At 40.3% G+C, this 16,145-nt stretch overlaps 1 protein-coding gene across 2 annotated transcripts in view; it reads right to left on the reverse strand.

Annotated features, from left to right (window-relative positions):
- LOC103457884 (bromo adjacent homology domain-containing 1 protein) overlaps nt 1-16,145 on the reverse strand; it is a 41,698-nt gene that overhangs the window by 4,430 nt on the left and 21,123 nt on the right. For both annotated transcript variants that reach the window (XM_008398346.3, XM_008398347.3), the window contains exons 2-6: nt 4,965-6,740; nt 1,681-2,036; nt 1,430-1,589; nt 810-889; nt 81-172 (exon numbers count right to left, since the gene is read on the reverse strand). In XM_008398346.3, coding sequence (XP_008396568.1) covers nt 81-172; nt 810-889; nt 1,430-1,589; nt 1,681-2,036; nt 4,965-6,720 — 2,444 coding nt within the window. In that variant the 5' untranslated portion in view covers nt 6,721-6,740. The remainder of the gene's footprint in view (nt 1-80; nt 173-809; nt 890-1,429; nt 1,590-1,680; nt 2,037-4,964; nt 6,741-16,145) is intronic.

The following is a 16,145-nucleotide window of genomic DNA, read 5'->3' on the forward strand; positions in this document are numbered from 1 at the left end:
GCAAATCTGTGAGAGAGACGCCGAGATTCGACATGGAACAAATGACTCGTCAGTGTGTGTGTTTTTTTTTTTTTACTCACCGACAGTACTGGGCTAGAGGGAGAACATAGCATCTGTCTTCTATGCAGGCCACACTATTTTCATCCTGATGCCGAGAGGCGAAAATCTCATTCTGAAACCAACAGTGGGTGTTCAGCGTCACATCACCACAAGTGTTTTTTGTTTTTTTTTAATGCTGTGCCCTGAAAGATGACACGAGAAACTGCAACACTTTGCAGCAGTGAGCACAAAGGAAACTACAACTGTTCATGAGAGATTTGTTGGGGTGTCTTTTTGTTTTACCATGCTAGAAAAAAAAAAAAACACTCTAGTGAGCTCACACTGCCGCTGACTTTCACTGGAAACATTTTCAGAGAGTGAAACTGTTCCTCTCCTTGTTCTAGGGTTTCTGCAAGGCTGAGGTCGAAGAGATACCATCGTTTTTTTTTTGTTTTTTGTTTTTTTGTGGCAGTGTGGTTAAGCTGAGGAACCAAACAGCTATCGACAGTTTCAGGGCTGCCAAGGCAAAGATAATGAAGTCTCCAGCAACAGCCACTGTCCATGCTATTGTGTGTAAACAACATTCCCCCTCCATATCGCTGCTACTTGTAAAACGTATATTTATGCACACTTAAAAAAAAAAACAATATGTGCTGCATTAAGCTCGTCCTGTAACGATAGATGTATTCGTGGCCCAGAACAGGTTGCACAGCCGTCGCCGTCCCACTGGGAGAAATTAATTCCTAGCTGCAGTCTGCCGAACACCTCACCTCACAGTGTGCTCTGGGATCTCGGCCTCCCTGGGTGTGCTCAGGTCTGTAGTACCAGAAAAGGCTCATCATCAGCTCTCCTGAGGAAGACCAACACACACACACACACGTCAGATGAACACACTCTGCCGTACATTCTCGCACAGGACCGATCAAACCAGTCGGTCATCTCCACCTCTGTCTGTCAGATTTGTCTCTAAAAAACGAACCTCTTTACAGATGTGACACAGTCAGCTGATCTAAATTAAGTTATATGACTATTTAAATGTATTCACTTTTTTTTTTGTTTAGAGTTTTTTAATTACATTTTTCAAAGTGTATGAGAGTAAATGAATGGAATTTGGTGGAGCATCAAGACTAGGCAAGTCTTCTGAATAGTGCAGGTGTGCTGGGATGCAGGATGTGGAGTTCAGTGTTCAGCTGCATCAAGACTCGGTTCAGTTTCTGGTTGTTTATGCGAGTTGTTGTTCTTTTTGGCTCATGGCCTTTATATTTTTTTATCCACCGCAGCATCCTGACAGTGTAATTCTGATTAGAATAAGTCTCTGCTCTGTTTTTGTGTGATTTATAGATAACCTGCACCCTGACTTCCACCTGTCTACTTGTTTTTTTATTCTTACCCGTTTTGGGGTCCTCCCACAATGCCGATATCTTGGCAACATACGGCAGGGACTTCTTCCTGGGACCGGATCGCAGCAGTACGGTGTCTCTGATACGGATCACTTCGCCGTCCCTCTCGACTCCCTCGTAACACCTCCGCATTACGGCCTCATCTTCTCCCTGGCATTACAAACACGCAAAGTTTACTTTACAAAAGAGGAAGAAAGCGGGAAGATTTACAAACTTTTCTCCCGACAGACAAGCAACCTACCGCAACGAAGACCTCCCTCTCTGTTGGGATGCCAACAGGCCGCCAGCCATTCGTTGCACGTCTGCGGCTGATCTTCTTCTGCTTGCCGCTGCCGAGGCTTGTCACCGGGGTCGCCTGTTTCGTCAGGAGCCGGGTGTGGCCCACGGAGGAGCCGTTGGAGGCCTTTGTGCTCTGAGGGCATTCCTTAGCTAGCTTTAACATGGCCTGGGGCTGATCTCGGCCAGACAGAGGGGTCAGCAGGCGGCTTTTAGTCTGTGTGGAAGTGGGCACACTGGACAGCGGACACTGGGTGATTGGCATGGTGGGGGAAACCAGAAGGGAAGGGCTGTGGTCGCCTTGTGGGGTTGTGTAAGCCTCTGGAAAACAGCATGGAAGCACACATTTATCATCCGTCCCAGTGCTTTTTAATTTCACCTCAGAGTTTTATAGAACAGACTTAGGTGGTCTGGTCTGATCGTAATCCTAACTCAGACAATGTTAGCAAGAATAACCAACACAGAACCCAGATTAACCTAGAAATCATCAACCATGTTGGATCTTGACCGAAACCATTTATAGTACCATAGAAATTATCTGCCTCATCACAGATTTCCCCTATGTTTTGGCTCAATTGTTTGACTTTTGTATTTGCTCAGATTATTTATGTTATAATTTTGTTCAATGAGCTGAAACTTTTATGTCTGTGTGAAACTGATGATTTCCCAAATCTACCTGGCCAAGGTTTCCTCCAGAAAACTTAATCCCGGTGGTTGGGCGCTTGGCAGTCAGTCATCTAGCGGGCCCGTCGTGTGTTCGAGTTAAAAAATGTTTAAAGTTGACAGGAAATTTGAAAATATCACTTGATAATTATGTGTTATTGAAAGACTGGAAGATTAATACCTGAACACCAACTATAAAGTCTTAAAAAATGCTAACATTTAAAAAGACTTACAAAAATCAGTAATGCTAAGAATGGTGGGGGCACAAGTAAAGCCTGGTGGCCGGCCAGGCTTATAATACACCGGGGGAAACCCTGCTGGACCTATGTGGGAACACAATTACCCCTATTGTTACATCATGATAATTTGTGATTAGCCAAATTTGTTGTGTTGCTTACTAACAGGTCTTTAGATATAAAGGTAACACTTTATTTGATAGGATGTGCATAAGACTGACATGATACATTCATAAACGTGACATAACATCCGTCATGAAGGTGAAGGAGTTTTCATGAAGTGTCATTCAGTAATGGCACTTCTAATGCAAAGTTGACAATTTTAATGGACTTTTAATACAAGTTTTTATTAATAGTGCCATTATTTACTGGTTTAAACCAGGTTTAAAACGACCTAGTCAAAGTCATTGCTGCATTAAAATTAAACAGGTGATTTATGCTTGAAATCTCTTCGATGTGACTGAACTGAAACAGTTCTGGATTCAAGGAGTGGGACAAAATCCCAAAAGTCACGTAAAATTCTCACTGCCAGTTGTTGCCGTTGTTAGGCGTAGTGGGCAGATTGTTCTAGAAAACTTTTTCTCCTTAACTAATGAAATAATAATTGGAAACCTAATTCTCGCATTTTGAATGTGATCTCCTCTGAAGGCATTTAAGAGTAACAAAAAACAATCAAAACAAAGGTGGTAATCTTTCATCATGCTGTGTACATATTGGCAAAATATCAAAATCACAGTGAATGATCTTAAGAAGGCACTGACATCTACTTTATGACAAATAAAGCTGTTTTAATGCAATTTTTTTTATCCCTGAGCAGCTGAATTGGTTCAATCAATAAAACAAAGCAATCAGTTCTGACCCAGGCTCTGATAAAGACAACCTGCTGCCCAACATCATCAGCTAACAGGAGCATGGCCGTGAATTTGCTCAAGGCTCGACTTCCAACACAAACACGGCCAGTTGAAAGCATCTACAAAAAGGCTACTTTAGTTTTGAAGTGTGCTAAAATCACATCTTGATTTACTCGGTCGGAAAAAAAAAACCCCAACCTGACAGATTTAAAGAGAGCTTTTTATTACAAGACGTGGTGGAAAAAAACGTGGAAGATTTTGCCTCCAAGACAGCAGACTTGCAATTATTTTGGGCTCTCATCAACATTTCTTCCATCCATTTAATTTGATTTTTATCCATTAAAGATTTCCTGTCAGATTATTTTGATGATGTAAAAAAACAAAACAAAACAAAAAAACACTAGTATTGGGTTTAAATTTATTGTAAGTCTGAAAATTAGACATACAACTTTAAATATATGCCCAACTATTCACTCCCTTCTTTTTTAACTGGCTTGTTAACTTCTCTTCATTGGCCACAACTAACAGCAGCTTTCCTTATTTTATGGTGAACAATGTGGTCATGGTCAGAGAGGCGCAGTAGACAAAAAAAAAAAAAAAGAAGCTACAAATCTGCCAACGTTTAAAGAAAAACCTAGAAGGACTTTCAGGGATCCTGGAGAATTATGGAACAAGGCCACTTACTTCATCTTAAAAACGGAGAGCTAAAACCAAACACATAACAACAAGATATTACCTCTTTATCATACGAGCTTTATTATACTTTTCCTCCTTTTTTTGTTTTACTGCGATGTCGTTTTCTGGCACTTGACATATAATACAATCAGATATGGAAATATGGACGTTAAAGCTTGGGACCAAATTAGGCTTCCAAACTGTCAAGACCATAAGCACGCCGACAAATTAGCTATAAAAGTCAATCTTTTATAGCAGCCATCACAAAGCCCTGAATGTTGTGAGCAGAGCTGAGACTGGCTCGGTGAGCTACAGGGCCGATAATCAGACTCAATCACAGCCATTCTGTCAAGAGGACTGGGCCAGAATTTCGGTAAACTAATACGAGACACTTGTGAAACCAAAACATTTTCATTCAAGGCATATGTAATACATCTTAACTTCTAAATTTGAGAAAAGTTCAGTAAAAGTCTAATAAATTCTGGTCATTCTAATTTTAATAAAGCAGGAAAAGTTTAGTTTGCTTTAATGTCACCAATTGCAGTTTTCTGGTCTTTGATCTTTTAAAAGCTTGACATGCTAATCCCGATTTCGCCTGAAAAGTTAAGTACAGTGACAAATCTGGCAACAGTGGGGTGACTATCGTTAACCTGGTGACCTGGTGGGTGGGTGTGTCAGTCAGTCAGGCCTTTCTCATTACAGACTAAAAGGGCTGATAAGATCGGTGGACAAGATCAGTTTCACATTTAAGTATCGGCCGATCGTCAACCACCCAAAACTAAGAAAATCCAAGCTGTTTCATCGGTTTTCATTTTTCCACTCACCTGTCTTGATGCTGTGCGTACATCCGGTACATCCTGCACTAAAAGAACAACCCCTGCCGGTCACTGGAGGCAGCGCTCTGTAGCTGTAGCCACTGATCCCGCAGGCGTCTCCATAACAGGGGGAAGCCACAGAGTTGCAGTAGGCGGGGTGGCCTAAACCAGACGGGTGCGACACCTGACCCCCCAGCAGCTTGGATCCGGTAATGCGACTGGGGCACAAGCCGGTGGAGCTGAAGTTGAGAGGCCGCGTGGCCAGGGCTGCTGAAGTCTGTCCAGTGTGCGTTGGGTGGGTGATGTGGACGTAGTAGCCGGGGAAGCAGTGGTCAGCGGTGCAGAGGCATGGGTGGGGGGTAAGGGCGAGTGCTCGGTGTGGGTGGGAATGTGTGAGAGACGGAGAGGTTACTAGGCACTCTGGCTTCACGGGGGTCATGGCTGAGTTCAGAGACTGGTCATTGGAGTCTCCGTACGGCTGCTGGCCGAGGAAGCAGGCCAAGCGGTGGCAGTACTCCACAGAACCCTCTGGGGGACAGCAGTAGTATGGGCTCAGTTCGGTTTCCAGTTGCTCCTCCTTCACCTGCTTCAGCGGGAAACCTAGCATGCTACGAGACTGATACCCTGGTTTGGTCAGGCGGTGGGTGCAGCTGCCCGTCTCCCATTCCACCTTCGGTTCAAAATCCGCTTTCTTCTTGCAGGCAGAGCAACCGCTGGGCGGCGGAGGGGGCTTCTTGCTTTTCTTGTGTAAGTGGTGCTTGTTTTGGAGTTGGACGCTGTGGTGCTGCTTTGGGGTAGAGGTTGTGGCAGGAGCCGTAGAGTTGGACGTAATGGTTGCGGTGGGCGCTGCCTTTACTCTCTGCTTACTGGTGGCTGAAGAGCTTGTTAACTTCAGCAGGGCTGCAGCATTGAGTCCAGCTAGTCGTCTTGGTGCAGGTGCATCTAAACACTCCTGACTCATCCAAACTCTTTCATCGCCTCGGCTGGTTTTAGCCTTCTTGCTCGGCTTAGGACTTTGGCACAGTACAACCTTGCTGGGTGGAGAGACTTTACTAATGTTCCCTCGTGAAGCTTTCAGACTTCCAGGCAAAGAACTTCTGGCTGGATCCAGAGAAGTCGCTCCGTCGAGAGGATCCTCCTGCCTCCTGGCCTGCTTGGCTGCTGGTTGGGCGTCGGTGGGTCTTTCAAGCAGTAAACTATTCACTGCCTCCGCATTGAGAGACGCCAATCTGCGCTTGCGTGGCTGTAGATCTCTCAGCTCAGGATAGTCAACCAGACCTTTGTGTTTTGATTTTAGTTTGGCTTTTGGTAGTGACTTTGCCTTCATCCTGTCTCTGGTTTTGCCCGTTTGGGGTTTGGTTTTGGGCCCGTCTTTACCTCCTTTGCCTTTAGACCTGCCCTTTTCATGTGAGCCTTCTTCCAATCGGGTAAGGAGAACATGGCAGCTGAGCTCCTCCTCTGGATTCCCACCCCTACCACGCAGCGGGTACAACTTTCGGACCCGTTTCTTGTCTCGCCTTTGGTCAAGCTGTCTGCTCTTGTCCGACTTTCTTCTTCCTTCTCTCTTCTCGTTCATCCTCTTGGGCTCTTGGTCTTTCCTTTGTCTTGTGACCCCACTTATCTTCTTTGTCCTGCCGAAACGTAAGGTACGCTCAGGCCAGTCGCCGCCCATAGTGCCACCATGAGGCCAGGTGTGGCTGGTGTCCCAGCAGTCAGAATTAGTGTGGTTCTGCCGGAGGGAAGAGGTCTGCCTTGCGTGGGTCATCACATGTTTCTCCAAAGCGCCTAAAGAAAAGGAGCAGAGTTTAGGTTAAAGCGTTTTGCACATACAACTGAACATTAGGTTTAGTTGCAGTTTTAAACATAACTTGAAAAGTTGTTTTTTTTTTTTTAAAGAGAAGACATAAAAGAGTTGAAGCAAAAAAATAAAAAATAAAAAAATCAGTCAGAAACTGGATGGACAATTTTTCATATCAGTCAACTAGTACAGTAGTTATTTTTCTCAGAAAAAAATAAATCTTTGTTTTAGCTTTAAGCCACAAACATCAAGATAAAAAAAATGAAAATCATTGAAATATATAATTGAATATCACCGTGTGTAATGAGTTTATATACGGGTTTAAATACTGATTTTAATTGCTGTAATAAATGAAGTTTCAAAAAGATTTTTTTACTTTTTACAGTGCGTCCGTATTACCGTGACTCCAAAAAATATACCAAGCTAGGGGAAAGATCTGTCTTTATTTTGTTATGACACAGAACAAAAGCAAAACAAAGCCCTTTTGTACAGTTTTATGTAAACAACAGCAGCAAATGACTGAGTGCTTGAAGAGGCTTAGTAAAATTCTTCACCCGAATGATTTTTAGGACCTGACCGTATAGTGAGCTCCAGCTATTAAAGTGTTTCTGATCCTGATTTGTATGCTTATGATGCAAAAGCTGACACACTCCCTTCTTATATTTATTTCGTTATCAGCCAGAATACACACACAGCATGTAAAGCAAAAGCTTGTTAGGACCAGTTGTTTAGTCTCAAATGTTTATTTTGATAAGTGATCGACCCCTCCTCCCCCCCAAAAAAGAAAAATCCTTCCTCAAATAATTTCTCTCAGTGGAGATAATTGACACCAACAAACAAGCTGACTAAAAGCAAATTTAAGTGGTCTCACATTTCTGGTGTCAACAATTAAAATAAATTACATCCACTAAAAACTTACAAAAGATATATATATATATATATAAACAAACAGCTTCAATAACTAAGCAATGGATTTACAAGACAAATTATATGAGACTTGTTGAAAAACAGACAAATAATGCCCATTCATGAATCAATCCTTTAATATTGGGTAGAAGGTAAAGTGAAGTCATAAAGTGGAGGTTGTAAAGGTTGGTTGCCTAGCAAATAAATGGGATGTTTTATTTCGAGTGAAACCTGTTACAAAAGCTGACATTGTTAGTAACCCAATTTAATCAATACCTTCATTTCCTTTTTCATTTCGTTTAATGGCATTGTTATACAAAACACCTTCAGATTAGCAGGCTCACCTGTTTTATTAATCTTAAAGGGACAGTTCAGATTTTTCAAGTGAGGCTCTGGGGAGTTGTTACCAGAAGGCAGCGTTCAGCAAGAGTCCAGCTGAAGACTGGTCAAATCTGCAAAATGTTGTCCAAGTCATTGAAAATTTCGATTAATTTATTTTACACAACCCTATGTTTACCCAGGAGTCGAACTCAATGCGACGCCCACTGACGTACATTAAATCAGGAAAAAGACAAAAAATAAAAAATAAAAAAAAATCTATGAAATCCAGCCATTGGTACCATATTTTCTGGACTATAAGGCGCACCGAATTATAAGGCACACCTTCAATGAATGGCTTATTTTAAAACTTTTTTCATATATAAGGCACACCGCATTATAAGGCGCATAGAATAGACGCTACAGTAGAGGCTGGAGTTACGTTATGCATCCACTAGATGGAGCTGCACTAAAGGATGAATGTCTAAAGCCACTTTGTTGACATAAAGAATGTCAACAAAACAGTCCGACTCCGGTTGGCAAGGAGAGCCTTCCGCGACTGGGCCGGACGATGGTCATCCTTCTCCGTTCTCGCACAGCATGTTCGTGGAGAACGTGGTGCTCAATGGCCTGCAGACGACCTGATTATAGACGGTCGGTAGGTAGATACATAGACATAATATAAGGCTTGTTAACTTAAATAATAGTTAAATTAATATAATATATTTCTAATGTTATGTCTATGGGTAGATAGGTCAGTCAAACTTTATTAACAAACCAGGTTCTGATAACTATCCCAGCATGCACTGCGCGCTTCTTCTTCTACGGGCGAAAATGAAGTCGGTGGCTGCTTACCGTAGTTACTAGACCTGTTGTGGCTCAGTATTGGTCCATATATAAGGCGCACCGGATTATAAGGCGCACTGTCGGCTTTTGAGGAAATTGAAGGTTTTTAGGTGCGCCTTATAGTGCGGAAAATAGTAGTTTTATTTTCTAGATTTTGTGAAACAAGAGCTTAAAAAACCCCCCCAAAAAACCAAAACACTAAAACTGGCATCTGAGCTACTGCACTTTTATAAAAGATTAACTTTATCCATAGTATTCACTTAAATTTTTTTGGTTTGCAGTATAATGATTTTTGATTTAAAAAATAATCTACCTAATAAATGATGGCTGCACTGGAGCAAAAAGCTTTTTCACTGTTTTTATCAATTATGAACTGCTTTAGGACTGAACGTGAACTGAACTATTCTGCACAAAACAGTGACTTTTTATAAGACCACATATAGAAACATCAAGACTTTATTATTATCCAGTTCAGCTAAAATTCATGTTTTGCCTGACGTGCTCTGTATAAAAATAAAATTAAGCACCGAAATGACCGTTTGTTTTTTCAAAAACAACATGAATCTTTATTCTTAAAAGAAAAAAGATTTTACTTCTCTTAGCCATTTTAGATTTTGAATTAGAAAAATTTTATTTTTTATTTTAAATTACTGAGATTTTGTACAATATTGTTGATACTGAAGCCTGGAAAAATGAGGTAAAACATGTAACCTCTACCGAAAACAGAAAGCTTGCTCACAGGAAGTAGAAACAAATTAAATAATGTTGAACAATTGACTAATCTTAAACATATTGATGGATGGTTTACTTGAGTACATATTAGACCTCAGATGCTTTCATTTTAATTTCAGGTCACTGAAATCATTTCTAGGGTCGCCTGGAGTAGAGCTACTCTACAAATCGTACCTCCACAGAATCTTATTTTAAAAAACCCAAACATTTCTTTCCAAACCAAACCAGTGTTACTTCAGCCAGCTAAATCCACACATCTACAAGATTGTCACCAAAGTTCAGCACCTAAAACTAAAAACCATAAAGGAAGTCTGGGAAATGACGCAAACAATCAAAACATTTATGGCAGCCTGATATTCTTCTTATTTTCATTCAGTTGTCTTTGCTCTAGAGGGCAATTACAAAAACTGAAGTCCATCCCCTTCAAGTGACAAAGCAGAAATTGAGACAAACCTGCCAGTAAATGAATTTAAAGGGCTCGTCTTGTTTTCCACACGCAGCACTGGAACAGGATTTCATGCTCCGTTGTTCCGAACCCCATGCTGTACACCACCGCCACATTTATTGCCTCTATTTGAAAAGCTTAATTTGAGCCGTGTAAGGTCCGACTCTTATTAAAAGACCCATCTGCTCTGTGTTATGGTAAAAAGCACTAGTGGGTGGAGATAGCAGAAAACCAACTGGTTAGTAGGTGCTTTTAATATCTTGAGAGAAATTTCCAACAGCAGAATGAAGAAAATGCTTCCAGAGAGCTAGTGTGTAAAAGATTGATGTGCTTTAAGGAAACAGTCACTTACAAACACAGCTGTCAAGCAGCAGCGCGGCCTGTTTTCACAGCTCTGTGTGACCCTAACTCTTGTTGTAATGTCACAAGAGAAGCTATATTTTAAAATACCTTCCAGAAACATTCATTCCTCTTCAATCATTCAATTACACTGACTGGGGTTTCATATGACAGAATAGCACATAATTGTGGATAGAAAATTATTCATTTGGAAATCTGTAAAGTGCGGCGTGTAAATATATTCGGCCCAGAGTAATTATTCAGCTGCAGTTAGAGCTGCAGTTAGAGCTGCAGGTCTCCCGCAGTACGACTCTTTTGGCTTCTTTTTGCCGAGTCCTGCCACAGATTCTCTACTGGAATATGGTCTGGACATTGACTAGGCCTTTCTAACAGATGAATAAGTATGCTAAGGTTTGTTGTCCAGCTGGATGGTGAACCTCAATGCCAGTCTCAAGTCTTTGGCAGCTGCCAACAGATTTTCTTTAGCCCTGGAGCTGGACGATAAGACTGATAATAGTTTCATATCAGATGATATCAATAATCATTGATTAGTTTTTTTTGTTTTTAAATAACTGACATACTGCAAAAGCTGGCTACGTGATTTTTTTTTTTCAGTTTTATCCAGTCTCTTCTTGAGCTGCTGTATTAATTTTTTCACTTTACTCCATGTCATTATTTGTTTTATTTTTGAGAAATTATGACGTAAAACCTGAAGCAAGTTACTCAACAGGTTATTGCTAGGTAACCAAAGAGCGAGTGAGTTAGTTGACGCCACCAACCTTGCTTAGCTGACCAGAAGAGGTTGAGCGGCTAAAGCCTTTCCTCTGCCTACATACCCCAGAATGCTGTGCAGTTCTGGATCAGCATTCACTGAAATCATCAACTGATATTGATCACGCGTTTATCATGATTTACATTGTTATTGATTTATTGCCCAACCCTAAACTCCCCATCTATGGCTTCATTCATCTGTCTTTTTCTACTGTGGAAAAGTTAATCTGTACAGAATGATGCTGCCACTACCATGTTTTATGAAGGCTTTGAGGGGCTTTTTGCATGAAGCCCTAAAGGTTTGACTTTAACATGACCAGAGCACTTTCCTCGTGTTTCACCACATAAAACCTCAACAAAACACATCTAACGTAGAGACTGTAACATAATAAATTGTTTAAAAAACTCAACTAGTGTCACTTCTTTTTTAATTGTACTGTATATTGGCATTGAAAATCATTTTAAAAAATTATTTTATGCAAAAATTAACTAATTGGAATAGCGCCTTCCACTGGACGTTTGCAGACCTTTTACCAGACCATAAGTCACTTACAGATTTTTGAACCACAAGCAAAAACTTTCTACATGATAAAAATTTACCTTTGTTCTACTTTCTCTTGACTAATTATCTTTTTTCCCAACTTACAAGAGCTTTTTGTCCTATGTCATTATGTTCCATAATTAGTCTCAATAGGATAATGAAATCCTCCCCCATACAGGCAATTGACATGCATTTTTATCCTCACGCTCGTCTCTGTTCCCCTCTTGTTCGAAATGTGAGCAGATACAAAAGCTGCCATTAAAATTTGCTTAAATGAGCTTTAGATCACACTTCTGTTAAGAACTGAAGAGAATCGTGAAGAGGATTTCATTATGTTTCAGGAGTTTCATCTGCGGCGGAGCAGGCCGAACGCTGTCGACTGCTCAAAGTTCACAGCGGATCCAGATTTGTCTGCAGTGTAAACACATTACAGGCCAACAACTCCAGCTGAAATGATGGCTCTTTACGAGTCGAGCGCTGGCAGGATGACTCAGACATGTTAGATTCTGTCCGCCCCAATCTGACCGGGCTTGTGCAGCCTGAACAAGAAAGATGAGTCCGGCGTAAATGTGCAAAGCTGGCAAAAAGTGAGGTGAACATTTAGCTGCAGGGCTTCTGAACCAGGTTGTTTTGTAGGGTTTGAAACCGAACCGGTGAGATCCCAGACCGTCTGCGTGGTGCCCCACCTTACTAAATATTTACAAAACCAAAACGGCTTCAGGAAATGATGCCCTCGCAATCTCCTCACAAAGCTTTTCTTTTGAGTGTTTATGAGTTAAAACAAACAAAATAAAAAACAGGTAGTGTACAGATTTAAGCATTTTTGTAGCGATGGCATTTTTACCTCTTGGCCAAGATGTGGAAAAAGTATTCACACCTCATGGGATTTTGAGTGATTTTGTCATAAAAATTTAAAGTATTTCAATGCACAAAGAAGCACATTAGCATGAAGTAGAAAGAATAGAGTATGCCAACTTAAAATTTAAGTTGTTGCAGCTCATTAGGAAAATCCGTTAACAAGACAATTACTAGTTGTGGTCTCGTAAAACCTGGTCTTTATGAAAGAGTGGCAAAAAAAGTCGTTGGGGAAAAAAACACATCAGAAATCTGATTTGCAGTTTCCTACAAGCCATAGGAGAAGCTGAAGTTGAGTCCAACAGCTTTGTATCCTGCATGCAAAACAGGACGTGTAAGAAAACAAACGCTGCGCAACACGCCAAGCGCTCCACAGTGAACCATGGTGGTGGGAGCATCATTCTGAGGGGTCAATTTTCTTCAGCAGAGGGAAGACAGTAAGATCAATTCAGTTTATAAGCAAGCAAAGTTATCTGGCTTCTATAAGAAGGTAGTGCCAAGTAATCATGTGTTTGAAAGGCCTAGTCAAAGTTTTGAGACTTGAAAACCCTAACCCTTTTTGGACACCAGACACTTAACGTGTGACTTGTGTCAATAAACTACACGCAGTAACTGAACTTATTCAGATTTTCATCTTTATTGATTCTCTCACTGGACAAATGTGGGAGAAAAAAGTAAAACTAACAATCCCAACAATATGAACAGCTTTGTTTTGTTTTTAACATTATTAACTGGAATTTGTGACAATGATAAATCTAAGTTTTTATAAGACATTTATCATGATAAATGATAAACAATATAATTAATACCCACGTCTGTTTATGGGTATACACTACTTTGTGTTGATTTTTCCACATAAAATCCCAACAACCTGCCTTGAGGTTTGTTGTAAGATGACAAAAAAGTGAAATTATGAGAGAGAATAAACATTTCTGTAAGGCTCTCTAGTGGTGCGAACCTTGTGGGCTGAGAGTGACAATCGGGTCTCCAAAGACATTTTTTAAGATGCATTTCGTTTTCTTTTTCTTGTAAAAATGAATTAAATAACCTGCCAGATAAATGACTCTCAGTACCCGAACAATCAATGCCCCATCAACTTCTGCTATTTCTGAGAGCCTCTTACATATCAGTCAATCACCAATCTCCAGTGTGAGCCCGGCCCAATCAATCACTCTGTTTTTACACAGCGATCCGCCGTCCAGCAGAGCCAATCAGGATTCATATGCAGCTTAATATTTTATGCTACATCCTCCATCCCCTGCGTGGCATTCTCTCTTGTGTGGAGGCTCTCTGACCAAAATGCAATTTAGTTCTTTAAACACAGTTGGGCCTGGTGATCCTCAGGAAGTAATTTCCCTTTTATGGGAAGATCAATGACCCTGTGCTCTGTCTCTAATTGGTTAGAAAGCGGAGCATTAGATGCTCTCAGGGCATCAAACAGCAGACGCACCAGGACTCCTCTGCTGTGCTCAACGCAGTTTCTCAAGACTCCACTTGAGATCTAATGGTCTCTACGATAAATGGACACTCTGTTCGGAAAACGCGCCAATTTCTGATTATTGCAATGATAATGAAAGCCGGCAACTGCTAGAAATTGACATTGTGCTTCGGAATTGAAACAGAAAGTAACGCGACGCGACGCCAACTGCGCATGAAATGTGATAACATTAGTTCAAGGTGTTATCTGCAGAGTGTTTGAGGACGAAACTAAAAAGAATCATAACATGACTTCCACAAGCAGAGATGAAAACAATGCGGCAGAATCTCACCCCACTTTTCATTATGTCCCATTATTAACCGTTTTTTTTTTTTTTTTTTTTTTTTTACATCTTTTTATCGTTTTACTGTAACATCTACAGTTTATCTGGTACATTTAGAGAATCCATGAATATTTCACGAAGGACAGCACAATATAACATCATTAATAAATAAACATGTGGTCTTTATATGTGGGTTTCATCGTAGATTGGCAGTTATGTTCGGACAGATTGGGAGGTCCAGATTTAATCTTAGCAAAGACCAACTAACAAAAACAAGTAGGAAATTTGCTTATTATGGGGTAGAATTACTATAAACTACGAGAATTTCATTTTAACAGAGCAAGGTGTTCCGATCATAAGTTAAAAACATGGTAGAAATAATTATGATAAAGTATTTAGTATAATTTTCAGACATAAAAATCATGTTTTAACTTCTTTCTTACAGCCCATGATTGACTACAGCAGAGTGGGTAGTTTAGAGATTTCTCTAATGTCATAAACTGCGTCCCATGTGATGAAATAACAGCCACAAATAAAACAAAATGTGTAAAAAAAAATTACTAAGCGAGTTTCTGGAGATAAAAATCTTACCAAGGCCTTCTGGTTTTACTGTTAATCCTCATCTTTGCTGTTCCACAAGAACTGTCCTAGGGATTCTTAAACAAGCTGTCGACATTTTTTTGTTCCATTTTTAATATCAAAGTAACAAGTAGGCAGATAAAAGTAATTAAAACGCAGCTAACAACTGACACATTTACAAAAGCTTTCCAAAGTTATCCAACTCATTCGGGTTAGTTCTAGAGAGCTGCATTCATGCAGGGTGAAATGGTTTGCAAAAAGAGTGATTCAGGAGATAAATCTGAACACAAAATGTTAATATTTTCTGAAATTTGTTTTAATATGTTGCGGAATATAAAAAAATGGCCAGAATGGAAGAGCTTTGGTATGGTTTTGTCAATTAACAATGTCACATATTAAGATTAGACAATAGATACAAGGTTTCCCCCAGAAAACATGCTAAGCCCAGTGGTGTTATTGAATAATTTTTTTTTAAAGTTGACAGAAAATGTGAAAATATCACTTGATAGTTATGTGTTATTGAAAGATTAATACCTGAACACCAACTATAAAATCTTTAAAAATGCAAACATTTTAAAAAAAACTTAAGTAATACTAAGCCAGGTGGGAGCACAAGTAAAACCTGGAGGTCGCCAGGCTTATAATACACTGGGGGAAACTCTGGCATAGATACGATGAAACCACAGGAACATGGTCGAGGTTGTTTATGTTTAGCAATTCTCTCTTAGCAATTCTGTGCCAACATTTGATAATAAAAATCAACTTAAATCACTTTGTTGATGAAAAGACAAAGTATATGAGTTATCTCCCAGCTATCACTTAAGTCTGTTATTTGGGAAAATTATAGTCGCTTGTTCTGCTATATTGATGATTAGGGTTGGAAATCGATAAACACAGAATTAATCTACTTTCCTGGCCAACTCAGGCCCTACACACACACAAAAAAGTAATTATAAAGTTGGATTTTTCTACATTTGCAACTGCGACATTGTCCTTTTATAATGAAATAGTTTATTTTAAGCGCTTTTACCTATCTGTTCAAGAGGCTCTAATAAATGGTGCTTGAACTACTTTCCTCTAATGTTGTGAGCAAAAGCGGTCCCTCTGCACGTCTTGTTTGAAACTCCAAAGCTCGGCATCCACATTTATCTGACGCGGGTTACAAACGCCGTCAGACGTTCAAAAGACGATACTTCAAAACGCTCTGTGACCCGATGATGAGATCTGAAGCCAAACGCCGGCGGCGCGTCAACCATCCCGTCTCCTCATTCAGGTCGGATTGCGTTCAGCGAATTAAGAG

Source organism: Poecilia reticulata, chromosome 21, assembly GCF_904066995.2.
Source record: "Poecilia reticulata chromosome 21, P_reticulata-male-v2, whole genome shotgun sequence".
NCBI classification, from domain to species: Eukaryota; Metazoa; Chordata; class Actinopteri; order Cyprinodontiformes; family Poeciliidae; genus Poecilia; species Poecilia reticulata.